The following is a 17,548-nucleotide window of genomic DNA, read 5'->3' on the forward strand; positions in this document are numbered from 1 at the left end:
CTCCATGCAGCGATCCGAGCGGTCCCCAGTGGTCCACCGCATCTGTTCGCCTCCCTCCCTGACCCTGCTGTGTTACCCGCAGATCATCCAGCGGCAGCTGGAGCAGGTGGAGGAGAAACAGCGGCAGCTGGAGGAGAGAGGGGTCGCCGTGGAGAAGGCGCTCCGAGGGGAAGCAGGTACAGCCTGGGTCCTGGAGAAGAGGTCTCTCCTATGGGGAGCCACCCACCCCATGGGAGGCTAGTGTCATGTCGCCTCCCTGGAAGTCAGCTGCTTTTCCAGCAGGTTCTCTGGGTCCCCTCGTTACTGAGACCTGGGGCTTCTGATCCTTGGAGGAGCAGGAAGGCACCTGTGTGTGGCTACCCTCCGCCCGTCTCAGGCCTCGCCCTCCCCTCATTCCCCGTCCTCTGCTGCTGGCACCCTGGGCCACCTCCCTACTCCCACCCCTTCCCATCAGCTTCTCAAGGAGATTGACTGGGAACGAGGGAGGCTGTGCACAAGGAACCATCACAGAACTGCACGCACAGGGCCCCTCCTGACCCAACAGGGCCTCTCCTGTGGCCAAGAACACAGACTTCCCAGTGTGGACCCAGGCTCTGTCCTGGAGCCAGTCACTCAGGGCAAAGCCCTTACAGAGGAGACCCTGGGAAGTGGCTGTAAGGGCCATATGCTGGTGACTGTGCTTCCCAGGGCAGAGCCACGGGGGTGCTGTCACGCTGCTGTCCCCAGAGCTGATGAGTGGGCCCAGCAAAGTCGGGCTCCAGTAAAGCAAGGAAGCCTTCTTGGTTCAGGCCCTTGAAACCACTGGGCCGGCCCCAGCTGTGGCCCCAGCCCAGGCATGGGGAGACTCTCTGCTTTCTCCAGAGGCCCTGGGTCTCAGTCCGGGGTCTGGATAGGGAGCCTCCATCCCTCTGTGGAGAGCAGGGCCTCAGCCGGGGGGCTGGGATGCAGACAGGCAGTGACCTGATTTGTGGCAGCCCCTCCTGCTCCCTCACTCTGGTATGACGGAGGGGCGGGGTCTCCAGGTGGGCAGGCTGTCCATAGACTGAAGGAGGACCAGGAGGACCATGAATGCAGCCTGTTGCTGCCTGTGCTCTTGCTGGAATACTGACTGGTGGCTGGCCGCCAAGTGAGTGCTAGTATCAGATGCGTTCGTGGGGACCGCTGCTCCTGGGCACAGTCGGGTCAGGCCCAGAAGTGGGTGTCCTTTCCAGGCCCCTCACGGCCATGAAATGCAGCTGACAGTTGACTCAGGGATGATTTTCGGGTGAAGAAGTGGGACCAGGCAGAAAGATGAGGCTGTGGTGTCCTGGGTTTGTGCCTTACCTGGCACTTGACTCACTGCTGAAGCCCAGGCCGCCAGACGAGATGTGGAAACTTGACCCACTCAGCAGCCAAGAGGCCGGCAGCCGGGGGTGTGTGCGCACAAGGCAAGCGGCCCCTGTGCCGGGAGCGGGCGTGCACCTGGCAGGCCCCCCACCCTTGCTTCTGCTCCCTGCCCTGCATGCTCTGAGCCCTGGAGGAAGTTGGCCAGACCCCACCAGAGACGCCCGGCCCCGGCGGTAACAGGACCCACAGGCCCTGCGCTTGCTGCTCGCTCTTACAGAGATGCCGAGAGGGACCTGGCCTGGTGGCGTTCCCGGTCACCTTCCCTGCAGATCACTCCTGCCCAGGTGGAAGGTGCGGGTAGGTCTCCCCACACTGAGTCACAGTCACAGTCAGAGAAGGTCCTCGAGGAAGACACCCTGCCTGCTCCTCACAGGCTCCGCGTTCCTGGCGGGCGCCCAGGTCGATGGCTCCGTGAGGCGCTGGTGCCCCTGTCGGCTGCCCTGCACTTTGTCCTTGGTGGCCCCACAGTATTTGCATGACAGGCCGAGATGCTTAGACTGCTGCCTGCCCAGGGGTCGGAGAAGACAAACCGCTGAAGATTGGCCTGGGATTTTGCCAAAATCCTCCTTTCTAGTTATTTAGATAATTACCCTTTCATAAAGATACGCAACCAGATTTTCATCTAAGTCAGTGGTTTTCAAACTTGTCAGCAGCAGGACGGTTTTCTACAAGCCAAGTTATAAGTTCAAGTTCAAAGTAAAAAAAAATTATGTGTTAGTAAACATGAATTTGAAAATGCAGGTTAATAACCTCAGCATCCAGTACCTCACTGGATGCAGGTGACACACACAGGTCATTGCTGTAAGCGGGGCAGGTTGTCTGCGGCTCTGGAACCTTAGGACGTGAGCAGCGTGAAGTCTGGGTGCTCGAAGCTGTAAGTGGAGCAGCGGGAGTTGTTCTCACAGCGGAATCACTAACAAATCCAACAGCAGTTCAAATTCCTTACGAAGAACGGATCTCAGATAAAAGCTCCCAGACCGTCAGAGAACAGAACTGCTGTGCTGTGTGCTGTGGCTCCTGGGACCCCTGGCAGGACGCCCCAGGCAGGCTCCCCGCGAGACTCTGCTTGCAGGCCGGGATTGAAATCGACAATTCACGTGTCCTCGTCCCACACGTCACAGGCAGGACAGACACACACCCCGAGGGTGGAAGAAGCCTGGTCCTGAGGGCCTCACAGAAGCGAGTTTACCCGGCAGCACAGATTCACGTGTCAGTGGGCTTCAGAGAGTCACAAGTTGGCGGATCAAAGATTCGAACGTGGTGTGTCTTATTCAGGCTTTTCAATGATGAGTTAAAAGTATTTGTGAATCGGATATTTGGGAGAGTGCTGGAGCACCCCTTGAAGGACCTGAGGGTTCCACAGAGCAGGATGCAAGCCACTGTTCTGGTCTAGAGTTTGCTAAGCAAGGCTTCCCAACCTCTACCCAGAAACACGTCTCCTGATTCAGAGATGGGCTGTGGTGCCTCCTTTGGGAGATTCCCATGATACACTTGGGAAATGCTCCAGGTGGAGCATTTCGACCCCAGGAATGTATTTCCAAACGCTTTACTTTGCTTTTTTTTTGTTTTAAGCACATCGCTTCCTAGTCTCCATTTTGTCAGAAGCCTCAGTGGCTCTGTCCCTGCCCTGCGGAGCTCATCTCTGAGGCTCAACTTTGCACTTTGCGCCTGGCTCTCCCCGAGCGGGCGGTCTGGAGTCCTCTGCAGTGCTGGTCAGCTCCTTCCCTGAGCTGGCCGCTCGGTCTCACCTGAAGGCTCTCTGAGGGGTCAGGCTGATAGCCACACGGCCCTTACAGAGAAGAACTCTGAGGTGGACGTGCCAGCCTGTTGACCTCAACATGTTTGAGGCTCCTGCATGTCTGGACTGCAAGGTTAGGTTCCGAGCCTTCAAGTCTTGGCAAGACTGAGACACACAGATTCTGGCTGGGGGCACCGGGGAAGCCTTCTTTGTTTCTGGAACCCTGACTCAGGGTCAGCCTCAAGCATGAGCTAAAGGGCCACCAGAGGGTTACCTCCTGCTTTCTGGTGCGTGTGCCCTCGAAGGGGAGCACTCGAGTGGGACCAGGTGCTACAGGGCCAGCTGTCAGACTGTGGTTTGGAGGGAGGGTGGCGAACACTCTGTGTTTTGGGCTTGTTTATGGTCCCGGGGGATGCCCTCAGCAGCGCCTGTGTTGGGGTCCCGGGTGAGCGAAGAATGTGCTTCTGGCTAGGCCGCCGCGGAGCTAAATGCTGGCTGCCTGGATAGTCACCACTGGCTTCCTGCCCTTAGAGGAGGCTGGCAACATGAGGAGCCTGGGCTCAGAAGAAACATGGTCTCCTTCATCTCAAACCCATCCAACAAAAGTGGTTCTGCTGCCTGCTGGGGTCCCCATGCCGTGGGTGAGCTGAGGGCTGGGGTTCCCGTGCTGTGGGTGAGACGAGGGCTGGGGTCCCGGCACAGCTTCTTTAGAGTGTTCACATCTTGCCTTCAGCCCCTCAGCTTGGGGCTCCTGAAATGCGGAAACTAAGGAAGTCAGTAGCCCTAATCTGCCCTTGAATCTTTTAAAGTTTTCTTAATTGGATGAGGTTGAGTCCCAGCGGGATTCCCACAGAGCCAAAACCTCCGTCCTGATTGGAGGTGTAACCAGGAATTGCACGGTAATTGGCTGTGCCCTGTGGTTTTGTGCCACCTGTCCCTCCAGGAGGCCTACAGCTGCAGCATGTGTGTGTGCACCCCGAGTGTGCACGAGGCCCTCGGAGGGAGATGCGTGCTCTGCCTGCTGCCCTTCATCCACCTGCTGCATCTTTGGGTGCTTCTTACGCTGCAGGCCACTGATTGCTTGGGGCTGGGGGACAGGAGGGTGTCTGATCAGTAACTCTCTCACCGATTCCTTGTAGACTATTGGGGAGAGTCTTGTTACAGTGAGCTCGTCGACTTGCACCTGGGTGGTATGTATGCAGCATCTGCTGGTGACACTAACCCTGCTGGCGCGCCCCCCCCCCCCCCCCCCCGCTCCAACACGCAGGGCTCAGCCCATAACCCATGGCAAAGCACAGGCCCTTTTCCAGCTCAGACAGGGCAGCGTGTGCGCTGCAGGCAGGCTTGACGTAGCTTTGCTGCCCGGGGTTATTTGATTTCTTGAAATCAAAGTTCACCCACCCCAGCCCATCACCCTCGCACCTGCGTCCTGTTCCCTCTGATGTCTCCGAGTTGTTTGACAGCAGTGGCGACAGGCAGTCGCACACACGCGCTCTGATCCCATCCCTCATGACTTGTGTCACATCCACTAGGAAGCTCACTGCCCACCACATGCAAGAACCACGCACGTGAGGAGTCATGCCCACATTTCCCCTGAAACAGCACATGCGTGAGAAAGGTCGCCTGTGCTCTGCCTCGACTGACCAGGGGCTATGTTGACAGATACCTGTAAGAATTCCCGCTCTCCTTGCTCTGCCCGGGGACTGCTTTGCAGCGCCTTTAAACACAGACAGGGAATGTCCGGGGTAGTGGTTCTCAGCATGTGGTCCCCGGCCAGCAGTGCCAGTATCACCTGGAAAAGCGTGGGGAATGCAGAGTCTCAGGCCCCACCTGAGACCTTCCAAATCGGGAGCTCTGGAGCAGGGGCCTGGTTACTGTTTCAACAGAGCTTCCAGGCGATTCTTAAGTAGGAGAGCCTGCTGTGTTAGGTTCACGCCTTCCAGAGTGGGAGCGGAGCTCAGTGTTCTTGGTGTCCAGCTGTATGAAGCTCACCGCTGGTGCTGCGTGAAAGAAACACCAGCACAGAGGCTCACCTCCAGACCGTGGGCAGTTGCCCTCCTGTCGGGAGCTGTGCCAGGCAGGCAGCGGCTCCCAGGGGCCTGGCGCCTTCCTGAAGTCCCGTTGTCCGGGCCTCCTTATCCACCTGTGCAGGCTGCTTGCCTGGAAGTTTTCTTAAAACAGAACAGCTGGCAAAGGTCATTCTCTCTCAGTTTTTACCACAATTTTTTTTAGAGTCACTTCTTGGCCCATTCATTTAATAACCAAAGCATGATTCTGTGATTCCGACTCTCAGACAGGGCCACGTGCTTAGAGGAGTTCCACCGATACAGAAGCCGGCCCCGAGCTTCCTCCTCCACGGGCGGGCTGTCGCTGGCCTCTGCTCTGGTCCAGGGCTCCGCCGCCACCCGTGTCCCTTCAGAGCCCTGGGGCTTCTGGACCAGGGGCCGCCACCTCGTGGCCACCGATGCTGTAAAAGGGCTGATGCTTGTGCCCCAGCTAACAGCCACCTCCCCCCAGCTAACATCCTGGGCTTCCCCACCCTCACTCTCTGCGTCCTGGGCTCCCTTCCCAACTCCTCCTGACTCTCTCTGGGGAACGTTTGTATCAATTCCAGACGAATCTGAATATGTGAGGACTTTTTTGTTTAATTCAAAATCTTAGGAGGAGGGTGTAGCTCAGTGGTAGAGCGCATGCTTAACATGTTCAATCCCCAGTGCCTCCTCTAAAAATAAGTAAATAAATAAACCTAGTTATCTCCCTCCCCCCCCCAAAATTTTTTTTTTAAATCTGGGAAGAACTGTCAAAACCCATTTCTTTAAAATTGTATCATCCTTCCCTCACAGCTCGAATACTGTAGTCACACTGATTACATCAGGTGTCTAGTTCGGGGTTTTTTGCCCCTGTTACTTGAGTAGTTGGCTGTTTCCATTTTCTGTCCCTGGACTCTAGCTACCGGCCTTCCAGGTTTAGAATTTCAACAGGTTCCTGGGGAAAATGACATAAATAGAAAAAGAAGCTCAGCGTGTCTCTGAACTGCGGGCACCCACATCAGACACTTTATAACCCCTGTGATGGTTCTCTTCCTCTGTGTCAGCCCTTGGTGACTCCCGTGTAAAGTCCAGACTTCCGCGGGCTCTGCTCACTGCACAGAGGCTGCTGCCCTTCCCAAGAGAGCACAGTCCTGGGCCCTCCCCCAGAAGCTCCGGGAGGAAAGCGTAGATGCCAGAATCAGACCCTTTTTCAGTTTCCGCTGATGTTTCATTCTTAGAGCACTCAGTAATATTTGGTATTTGGGGGAAAATTTACCCTCCTGAAATGTGGAGCCTGAAATGTAGACCCTGATTGCTTCTCTGCATTGTACCCCCAAAGGGCCACACAGAAACCCAGCACCCCTGTGCTGCGTGTGTGGACAAAAGGAGACCCGCCAGCCTCTGGCTCTGCCCGTCCCCCGTCTGGCTCCTGCGGGGTCTCCGTGGCTCTCAGCTCACAGTTAAAGGCACTAAGCCTGTTAGAAGTATCTTCTTGAGCCGCAGAGTGTAAACGTCCCTTTGGCACAAGGCTGAACCTTGTGGTTTCAAAGGACCCACTGAAGGACAGAGGTCGGGTCTGGCCGCCCAGCCGCTAGTCTTGTCGCCCCGGACCAGGTAGGCGGCAGGGACTCGTCAGATGAAACGGTTACCCTCCGAAGAGCTTTCTACTGAAAGTGCACATGCCTCATTCCCGTTTTCAAAGACCTCACTTCTTGACTTGTATGTGTCAAGAGGAAATGGAGAGCACGTGAGTGGTTTAGAAATGCAGCTCCAAGCACCGGAGAAGGGGCTTTCGCTGTTGCTGTTGGAGGGGGAAGGGCAGGGAGGCCCCCACTGCCTGCTCCCCACTCCTGAGCCTCCCCTTTGTATTCGCTTCACAGTTGATGCTGCCTGCTTTTTGGCTGGTCTGTTTGGTCTGAGTGATAGCCTGGCTTTGTTTTTGCTTTAGGAACTTTAAATCCTTGAGGAGCCCCAGCTTTCCTGCGCGTGTGTGTGTGTGTGTGTGTGTGTGTGTGTGTGTGTGTGTGTGTGTGTTGTATCTCAATTTTCACATTGTTTTTTCTCACCTTCGTTTTTCCCTCAGTCTAGAGGTTCATTCTGTACTGAGTTTTTCTAACAAGACATCTCCCCGGCCCTGTCATATGTATGTAGGCGAGGCCCATGGGGCCAGAAGCCTTGCACCCTGCCACACACCGCGTCGCAGCTTCCCGCAGCCCTGCAGACCAGCTGTGGACTTTGGTGTGGCCCCAGGTGTGGACCGGGCATGCAGGCTGCCCTTGGGGCGGGTGTTGGTACTGAGCAGGCGTGTGTGACCCTGGTCAGTCCTCCTGCTCCAGGCCACGTAACCTGGACACCACAGGGGAGAAAGTCAGTGAGAGGCCCCGTTTTTCATGCCTGAAACACCAATAAATTCTCCTGCAAGTTTAATCTGCTAGACTGAGCTTGGGCACAAGAGGTGCCCCTGGTGTTTCCCAGGCTCTGGCCATTTCTATAATGTGACTCGGATAAAAGGTGTCAGGACGGAAGAGCTGCCCCGGAAGAGGACTGGGCAGGGACAGACCAGAGCTGGTGGCGGAGTCGGGGGTGGGGGGCAGGAGCCTGGGGCCTGGAGGCCGGGGCATGAGCGGAGCTTCCTGAAAGTGTGGCCGGAGGACGAGCTGCAGTGTCAAGATACATGGGCGCGGCTCTGAGCCCCTGGAAGGTGATATCCTGTGATTTCTGTGAGCGGGTGCCTTGCGGCTCTGAGCCCCCGGAAGGTGATATCCTGTGGTTTCTGTGAGCGGGTGCCTTGGAATTCTGACTTTTCACGTGGAAGTACAGTCATAAAGGGTGGCTCAGCCCTTAGAAAAGCCCGTTTCCCTCCCGCTGTCTCTAGTGTCCGCACCTCTAGGGCACAGCCAGTGTCCCTGGGGACTTCTGGAGCCCAGCTATCTCCCGAGCAGGCCCCTCCCAGGTCTGCAGGCACTGGCTGTGGAGACCCCTCCGGCTTGAGGCTGTGGGGAATCTCTTCTGTCCAGTAGAGGGACAGGGGCTGCCCAGGAGGGGAAAAGGGAGGCCCTGGGTGAGGCGGAACCCCTTGGCTGCAGGCTGGCCCCCGCCATGCCCTCCTTTTGTCCAGGAACCCTTGAGGCAGGGCCACCGGCCTGGCTTCTGCTGCAGCTGCTCTGTCTTTTGCTTCCAACCAGGACATTTTTCCTGTTTTGGCTCTTAAAGAAAATGGCCTGATGCGTTTGAATTTGCACCATGGCCAGGGCATCAGACGTGCTCACTGAACATTTCTTGTGTAATTTGGTAGTTTCTTACATGGTCCTTAAAACGAGCCCACGATCCTTATGAGGTGTTTCTGATTGTTTCTGACGTAGCACCAGTGTGGAAGCCAGTGGCTGCGTGGCCCCAGGCAGCGCTAGGTGACCGACCTGGAGGCCCGGAACCCCAGGCGACCCCGTGCCAGCTGCTCGTCCCCGGAGGAGCTGGCCTGGTCCTGGCCCCTCCAGGCTTTACAACACATCCGACCGAGGCCCCAAGCCTTCTCTCCCTCAGTCTCGGAGGGTCTGGGGGTTTCAGCTCCCAGAAGGAAGGGGGTGGGGTTTGTCTGTGTCTCACTTGGACACCAGATGCAATGTCTTGAGGGTTTGTCTGTCTTTTCCAGCTATCCTGATGTTTCTTTCTGTTAGGCGATGGGGTGGAGGGGAGGATGCAGGGCTTTGGACAAAGCCTTTATGAGGAAGCCAGAGGAAGCGGGAAACACAGGAGGCACAGGTGTTCCAAAGAGGGCGGGGGCTTGCCCCAAGACTGCCGCTTCTGCCGCTGGGCCCGGGACCAGCCCTGGGCCACGCGGTCCTGTGGGAGCCCCCGTCATAGGGCAGTGAGACCTGGCTCCACTGTGTCCGCAGCCAGTTCACTCACCCTCTCTGGGCCTCTGCAGAGACAGGGGAGGGTGACATGGTGCCCTTCCGGGTCTGCACTGGGAGTGGGCTGTGTGCGTGACTCCTGGAGGAAGGACCCCCGTCCATCAGAGAGGACAGAAGGCCGGGTTCTGTTCAGGCTGCACCACCTTCAGCCCCTCTGAGACTCAGGCCCCTCATTTGAAGACAGGAGCTGCAGGTGTGGGGCCACGGGGCCAGTGCAGGCCCAGGAGACAACAGCCGTGGGGGCCGGGGCTCCCCAGCAGCACGCTCACTCCCTGCTCCCTCGGGAACTCGTGGAGCCGACCCTGCTGTAGGTGAGACCCTGTAGCTTTCCCAAGTTCAGGGACCCGTGTCACCCGCCGGTGTCGCGGAGGGTGGGTGCCAATGGCATCATGTCTGCGGGCGAGTGTGCAGGGCGCTCAGGGCCATGGCTGCTGCCATCACCCGGACGTTACCCAGAAGCAGACATGAAAAGTGTGACGAAGTCTCTTCCCTACAGCTAGTGGACCGAGTCCTGTGAACCTCACGTCCCCAGGCAGGCAGGAGATGAGCTCCGTGTCAGCGGCTCTGAGCTTCCCCTCGCATGCTCACTTCGGGCTCGGGTTCCTGGAGCTCCTTTTGTCTGGCTGGTTTCCCCCCTCAGTTTCTTCTTTTCAAACAGTACTTATTGGGTGCTTTTTCTGATTATAAAAGACGACGTGCTGTGGCAACAGCGGGGCTGTGGGGAGGGTGGAGGAGGGCTCGCAGCCACGCTGGTGTCGGCCCCCAACCCCGGCCTCTGAAATTTCATGTCTGCTCTGCCGGTCGGCAAGAGGACTTCACGTCCTGAGTACTGTTCTGTCATCTCATGCGTCTTCTGTCCTGGAGGGAGCGTCCAAGGACGTGGTCTGCGTAATCGGGTCTAGAAGCTGTGCTTTGTGATGTCTGGAAGGTGAACAGTCTTGACTGTACCTACAGGCACGTACTTGCTTCTTTTGGATGCATCTGGCTGTGTGTCATGTCGCTGTCCCTTGCTAATGAGCACAGCTGCTGTCCTCACCGCAGCCTGTGTGTGTGACGTCAGAGGTGTGGCCCTGTAGTTCGTGGGTTTGTCCAGGGGTCCCGGGCACCAGCGTGGAAACAAGAGAGGTTGGATGCAGATGAGCTACAGAGGGTGCTTGTAAGAGAGAAACCTCGCCTCCCCAGTGCATGTGGTCACAGCCATGCCTCTGCAAACACTGGACATAATCACTACACATGCACCACACGCATGCCGACTCTGCACATGCACCACACAGGCAGTCTGCACACAAACCACACACGCAGCCTCTGGCCTTAGTCCTGAAGTTTCACCCGATGTCAGACTCATTGCAGTGCCCCGTAGAGAATGGAGAAGTGCTGACAAGAAAGAGGCATCTGCTCTCACCCTGTTGCAAAGTGAATGGCCTCTTAACCAGCAGTGTGTCTGCTCGGCCCTCCTGTTCCCCTAAACAGGGTTAATTTTGACCATGGAGCCCCTACTCACCAGCCCATGTGGGCCTGTGGCTCCCGCGTGGGCCCTGTGGTTCTGTGATGGTCCCTTGCTGAGCGGCTTCCCGCTTCCTTGAGAGCCCCTAGGCCCCCTAGCACCAGCAAGTTCTCTGCACACTGTGTGCTCCTGGGGTCCCCGTCCGCCACTCTTCCCAGCTCCATTTCACTGAGTCTCTGGCCTGTCCTGTCATGCGGTCCACAGTGTGACAGTGTCCCCCGCCTGTGGCTTCACCTCTCTGCAGAGATGGAGAGCTGCCTCCATGGCAGCCGCCTCCAGGGCCAGGAGCTCCTCCCCGTGGGCACGCTGACCCAGCCGCAGACCCCCAGCCCTTGGACTCATCCATGCGCGCTGACTTCTGACCTGCAGGTTTTGGGTGTTTTTGAGAAGGGAACCCAAAACCCAAAAGGCCACTGAATAGTGATTCCCAGATGTCACCCCCCGCTCAAGGAAGGACCAGAGCAGGCGGGAGCAGCCCACCGGCCCCGGGCCTGGGCCTGTTCAGTTTCCTGCTGGAAAAAGGACTTGATTCATTTGTAGACTGTGTTTCCCTTGCTTCTGCTTTTCCATTTCTTGTATTTTTTCTTTTCCTCCTGTTCCTTTCTCACTTTTTATGCTTTTTGTCCTCTGCTTGTTCTTACTTCACCTCCCCTGACCCTCTCTGCTCCACACTCCTCCTCTGTCTGTCTTGTCTCCTCCTCCTCCTTGTTTGGCCCTTTTTGAAGTTGAGCCCAGTGGCGGGACTCCACGGCGTCGACCTCTCTCCTTCTGCCCTTGCTGTGTCCAGGAAGGTAACGTAACCCCGCTCCCCCACTACTGGCTCCCAGGGCTCGTAGCAACACTCGTCCAAAGGGAACCAAAACCAGCTCTCTGCCCTCCCTCCTCTGACACTTGGTAGCCCTGTTAGGAAGCTCCAGAGCATGTGGCCGTTCCTCACGAGGTACAGTATCCCTATGACTGTCCTGGGAGGACGGAGTACGGGGCAAACCAGCTCCTGCTCTGAGGGCCTCTTGGGCCGCAGCAGGCATCCCACGACACCGGGCCACCACTCGTGGTCGGGCTTTGAGCCCACGTGACCAGCCCCCAGCCGTGCGGCAGTGGTTTGTGCTGGTGGAGTCAAGGAATACTGTCCTTACAGAGACTGGTCTGCACAGACGCCCCAGTTCTCTCCAAAACAACCACTGAAAGCAACTTCTCTGCCCTGTGTCTTGCCGAGTGTGTGTTTTCTTTAAGTTTGTCTGGTTTGCAGTCTGTTGTGGTGACAAGATTGTCATTGGTTGACAAGGCATGTGGCCCGGGGATGGGAGTGTGCCCCAGCTACACTGCTAACCTTCCTCTGCTCTCCCCGGCGCTCACCTCTGACTCTCCCCCCACTCCCCTGCATCCATGCAACCGCCTCTTCAGAGCCTGCTGCCCTGGAGCCGTGGGGGTGTCCTTGTGCTGGGGCAGCAGGAGGGAGGGAGGCTTCCCAGGGCCTGGAGAGCTTGCATGCCTCGGAGCTCCGGCCTCCATGCCCCGTGGCTCGCTGTGCAGAGACGCTCAGAAAGGAGTATGTGAAGCTGAACACAGCTGCTCTGAAGCCAGAGAGCTGAGCCTGCTGGGCCTGACACCCCGCAGGGGTGGGCCCGATGGGCCAGGGCTCCGGGCAGCTCAGTGCAGGCACAGCCCCTGCTCATGCGAATGCTGTTCAGTCCTGCATCCCTGAGCGTGGCCGCATGTGCCAGGCACACAGCACGCAGGAAGTCGGTAGGAGGTCGGGGTCCCTGAGAGTTGCCTTTGTGTTTCTGGGTTTGGCTTTCCTGGGAGAGAACTTCTGACCAGTGACCCACAGAACATAGGCAGCTGGGGAGAGCTCTCAGCCTGGCCGTGGGGAGGCCTGCGAACCCCTGTGTACACTTGTTGGATGTGTTCATGTGCATTTTCTAGGAAGAGAGTCCCCAGGTTTCCTGAGAGTGTCAGGTGGCTTGTAACCCTAAAATAGCAAGAAGCCCCTGGCAGCCTGGCTTCCGCCTTTGGGCAAGACTGCACTACAGCCATAGGCTTCCGTGTCCCCTCTGTGGGGTGTGGCTCCATGGAAGGTTCTCCCTTCCCTCCTCCGGCTGCAGCTGAGCCCAGCAGGGTCAGGCTGCTCCAGGTGGAGGCTTGGGTATCAGCCGACCACGGGTGGCACCGACCCCAGAAGCTGCTGCTGGGCCTGGATCAGAGCAGGGAGCCCGTGGTCTCCCCGCCCTGGTGAGAGTCCCTGGTGACGGCTCCCTGGGATGGACTGCGTCTGCCCTGCAGGGGTCGCTGGGAGCATTGTCAGGAGGCCAGAATGGCACTGGTGGAGAGAGGTAGCCTCTGGTCAGAGTATGAGGTGAGGAGGCCTCGGCGCAGTGGCCCTGAGCAGTCAGAGCCCAGCACAGGCTGGCAAGTGTCCCCAGGAGGAACGCAAGTTTGTTTCCTCTTCGTTAGACTGGTCTCCTCAAAGCAGACCTGGTGCCCAGCAAGTACCAAGTACACACCAGACGAGTGAGAAGGGGAGCAGAGCACTTAAAACGGACCCCGAGGAAGCGGTCAAGCAGGAGAGGGGTCCAGGCGAGCTGCGGCCAATTGCCGAGGGGTGAGGGCTGGGCCGGGAGGACAGAGGAAGGCGCAGGCGTGTCTGGCCCTGGGGACATGGTTCCCTGGTGGCCGTCGGCAAACTGTGGGCCTGGCCTGGGAGTGTCTGACTGATCCCGCTGGGCCCTCTGCACGTGTGCCCCAGTGTGAGGGTTCCTGGGCGGGGGGACGGCAGGCACCGCTGGCCCAGCACGCCCTCTCTTGGCAGGCATGGGCAAGAAGGACGATCCCAAGCTCATGCAGGAGTGGTTCACGCTGGTGCAGGAGAAGAACGCGCTGGTGCGCTATGAGTCGGAGCTGATGATCTTGTGAGTGGCCAGTCCCAGCAGGAGCTTCCTAGTTCAGGGACAAGGGCCTTGGGTGGAGGGTGCTGGGGGGCCGTCAGCTCAGGGCCGGTTCCAGCAGGAGTGCAGACCCTTCCTAGTTCAGGGGATGAGGAGGTGTGTCCCCCTAGTCACTTGCTTGTCCCCCCACCCCCCGAAACCCCAGTGCCCGGGAGCTGGAGCTGGAGGACCGGCAGAGCCGCCTGCAGCAGGAACTCCGCGAGCGGATGGCCGTGGAAGGTAGGAGGGGATGGGAGGCCGGGGTGGGCCGCTGCCTTTGGCCCTACAGGCCTAACGTGTTTGGTTCCACCCAGATCATCTGAAGACAGAGGAGGAGCTGTCGGAGGAGAAGAGGATCCTGAACGAGATGCTGGAGGTGGTGGAGCAGAGAGATGCCCTCGTGGCCCTGCTGGAGGAGCAGCGGCTCCGGGAGAAGGAGGAGGACAAGGACCTGGAGGCCGCCATGCTGTCCAAGGGCTTCAGCCTGAACTGGTCCTGAGTGCCGCCCAGGCCCTGGCTGGTCTGTGCATCCACCCGACCCAGGCTGGGTTCTCCCAAGGTCCGAGAAGGCCTGGCGCCTCCTGGGAGTTTGCACTCAAGTGTCTGTGTGCCTCTGAGAAGCGGTCAAGCGTCCATGCTGTGGGGCGCCCCAGGTGAAGACGGTTGTCTGGGTGGCTCAGCCTCCTTGGGAGAGGCCACCTAGACCTCGCGCTCTGGAGAGAGGAGCAGGGAGCGTGCGACATGGGTGTGGGGAGGGAAACCTGAGTCCTCAGCAGGGTGCCGGTGAGGATACGGGGACCCCACAGGCGTGTCTAGCGGCAGGACGTGGCTCCTCCCGCTCCCAAGGCACTAACCAGAAGCGAGGCGTGACGGGGCCCCGGGGGAGTGGCCGTGGCGGGGAAGCCGAGGCTGGGCTTGCTCCGGCTCCAGACTCGTCACGCGGTCAGGAGGCCCCGTGGCCTGAGGCCTGAGGCTGCTGCAATTCGCTGTTAGTTCACAACACTGGAAAATAAGGCCTTTGGGGGCGAGATAGGGCCCTGCGTCCCGGCCCTGCGGTTGGACAGGCTTGTCCTGGGCGCCTCACTTTGGGTGAAGGCTCTGCTCCTCCCTTCGTTGTTCCTGTGTTTGCACCGAATGAAGCTGACAGCCTGGCGAGACGCACGGTAGCTTCATATCCTCTCTGTCAATTAACTTATTTTTTCAGTACTTGAAGCAACTTCATTTTTGTATCTTTACCAGAGACACTGATGGCCTGGCACCCGGGGTGGTGGTACAGAGGTGTGTCCCCACCAACCGAGCTGGTCGCTCTATTTATTCCCCTCCTCCGTAAGGTTGCTGCCCCGGAGGCCCCGGGTCAGCTGAGACCCCCACGTGGGTCCCGGCGCGTGGTGCCTGCCCTCCACCCGGCGCCTGACGTCTGCGTCTGCACCGCTTGCTCGTCAAGGACACGTTTCAGCACCGTGGGAGCCAGGCCACACAGCTTAGGTGCCGTCGGCCCTCCCTGTTGAAATCCTGGCTCTGCAAAACCCACTTTTTCTCCTCAGTTTTGGTGCCAAGGTTTCACCTCCCACAACTCTTACTAAAGAAAGTTCTAGGCTGGCTGTACCAGCAGGTGTGGGACCCTGCTCGGACCCACCTAGCGGAGATGCGCTGTCACGGCATGGGAAGGGCTCTGGCCTGAGCCCTGCACACACATCCTGGGGGCACCATGGAGCCGGCTTCTGCCGTGGGTCAGCCAGGGACCAGCTGTGTCCAGCTCACAGCCACTTTCAGAATCCACGGGGCTGTGCTTGCCGCAGAGCAGGAGCGCACGTCCAGCCGGGAGCGTTCCCATCAGTGCCAGGCCAGCGTGAGGCCCTCCGGCCAAGTCCTGGTGGGGAAGAGAGGCCTCATGGCCAGACAGGTGGGGCATCCACAGGAACCACCGCGTGCCTCAGCTTAAAGTCATTCTCACCGCAGAGGAACAGAAAGCTGTCTTCTTTGCTTTGTCCAAAGCCACTGCGCTCTCCTGTGGAATCCAGGAGATGTGCTGCCCCAGCCACCACAGTGTTGACCTGGCCTCCCCACTGCCCACTCTCTGAGTGAGGGGATAGGTCTCCAGTTTCAGTCTCTGTTCTTAAAGGGGGACCGGAGGGTGGTCTAGATTCCATCTTTAAGCCCCGATTGATCGCCCGTGTGGCCTTTGCCTGACCTTCCGCCCACCTAGCAGGTGCTCCGTGCCTGCTGGGCCCATCCCTCTCAGTCCCTGCCCACCCGGGATGAGGACGGATTTACAGAGTGGCTGGAAAAGACGCTGGATCCAGCTGTGAGGCCTGACGCAGCAGGAGCACCAGGTGCTGGGCCCGCCCTTGCTGCCAGCCAGTGCCCCAGCCAGAGAAGCGTGTGGGGCCTGACGAGCTCAGCCGGCCCAGCCCCCGGCAGCGTGGCAACCGCAGGGTCTAGGAAGCACTTTTCCCAAGCTCCCATTTTGTAACCACTACTTGCAGGTCCTTTTTGTGCCCTGCTGACGTGCTGCATCGGTGTGTCTGACTCTGGACATGCACGCAGCCCTTCCCGAGAGCCAGGCCCCCTTGAAGGCTGGGCGGCAGGCTCTCTGTGAAACGCCAGTGTGTGAGCCCAAGCCCCAGGCCAGGGCAGGGCCACCAGGTTCAGGTCCGGCTGAGGGGCAGCCCTGCTCAGATGGCGTCCTCTGGCCTCTGCCCCCGGAGCCGTCCTCCAGCTGTCCTTGACCAGCAACGAGACACTATCTTTTCAAAAGAGCAGGATTTTTTTTTAGTGGGGCAGAACATGGAGAGTTTAAAGAAAAAGATTAAAGGTGGTAACAACTAATCTACAAAGGGAAATGGGCCATTTTGTGCACAATAAAAGTTTTTGAAAGAAAGCGTAATTCTTAAAAGTCATTTTTCTGGACTTGGCAGTGAGCTCTCCGGTGGGAGGTGTCCCCACACAGTGGCACCTCAGCACACATTTGTGTGTATGATTTTTAGCCACCTTTACCTTGTCCATGTTGTCCTGGCCTGGCCACCTGTGACCATCACTCGAGAGAGTGTCTGGAGCGACCCAGGTGGGCAGAGGCTGCTCTCCAAAGTGGCGCCAAGACCCTCTGGTCTTTGACATGGCTCCTCCTCCTCGCTGGGGGTCCAGCAGCCCTGGCAGCCTTCCCTGCCAGCGCTGCTCTGTCCTCAGGCCCACCAACCTGGGAGTGCAGTGCCGTGGTTGAGATGTGTCCGCCTCCCCTAGTACGTTCAGAGCACAGGGTCTTGGAGAGAGTGGACTCGTCCCCGAGAGGCTGCAGGGACAGTCCTGGGCTACTGTTCTGGCTCCTCTGCCCTCCCCGCTGTGCTGACCGTTAGGAGTGTGGCTGACCTGGCTATCACCCACAGAGCTGGTCCCCTCTGGGGCAGCAGGAGGAGGTCGGACGGTGACAGGTGGGGGTGAGCTGGCGTGGAAGCCAGTTCCTAGAGCTTCTGGTCCCAGTTCCTGACGGATGGTCAGGGCCATGCCTGTAGGCCACGCCTGTCAAGGGCTCCAAATCCCTCCAGAACCTGCCCTCAGGGTCCCGCCCGGAGCCAGAGTGGAAACTGGGAGGGACAGAGGCTGCCGTTACATTTCACTTCACTGCTCAGGAGACCCTCCCTGGGTGATGCAGTGAGGAGGGAAGAGATGTCCTCTTAGTTGGGCTGCGTCCTGCCCCGTCCCCTCCCTGAGGTGGTCCTGCAGCTGCGGCTTGAAGCGGAGCTCCTGTGGGCCTGAGAAGGCACCCGTTACCGGGACAGATGTGAGGGAGACGCCCTGGGGGGACAGGAGCATGCACGCTGCTCCGTGCCCAGCACTGCCTTTTGGAACAGGGCGCGCACCTCGCTCTGAAGTAGGTTGGGTTCCAGCCTTTGGATCTGCTGGGACGGCTGTGGTGGTGGCCGAGGCCCAGGGCCAGGCAGGATCCTAGCTGAGGATCTTCCTGCAACAGAGGACAGTTGGACCGAGCAGTCTCTGCATCGGGCAGAGAGAGCACCCGCCAGGCCCGGGCCATGTCTGTGTCCACACAGGAGCCGCCG

At 58.8% G+C, this 17,548-nt stretch overlaps 1 protein-coding gene across 33 annotated transcripts in view; it reads left to right on the forward strand.

Annotated features, from left to right (window-relative positions):
- The window catches only part of MICAL3 (microtubule associated monooxygenase, calponin and LIM domain containing 3), a 144,454-nt gene extending 128,074 nt beyond the window's left edge, over positions 1–16,380 (forward strand). For 25 of the 33 annotated variants that reach the window (XM_074357863.1, XM_074357862.1, XM_074357861.1 and 22 more), the window contains 5 exons: positions 83–176; positions 11,295–11,360; positions 13,379–13,478; positions 13,660–13,733; positions 13,808–16,380. In XM_074357863.1, coding sequence (XP_074213964.1) covers positions 83–176; positions 11,295–11,360; positions 13,379–13,478; positions 13,660–13,733; positions 13,808–13,992 — 519 coding nt within the window. In that variant the 3' untranslated portion in view covers positions 13,993–16,380. The other 8 variants (XM_074357866.1, XM_074357876.1, XM_074357891.1 and 5 more) reach the window with 6 other exon arrangements.
- The last annotated feature ends 1,168 nt before the right edge of the window (positions 16,381–17,548 follow it).

This window comes from Camelus bactrianus, chromosome 34, assembly GCF_048773025.1.
Source record: "Camelus bactrianus isolate YW-2024 breed Bactrian camel chromosome 34, ASM4877302v1, whole genome shotgun sequence".
In the NCBI taxonomy this organism is placed as follows: Eukaryota; Metazoa; Chordata; class Mammalia; order Artiodactyla; family Camelidae; genus Camelus; species Camelus bactrianus.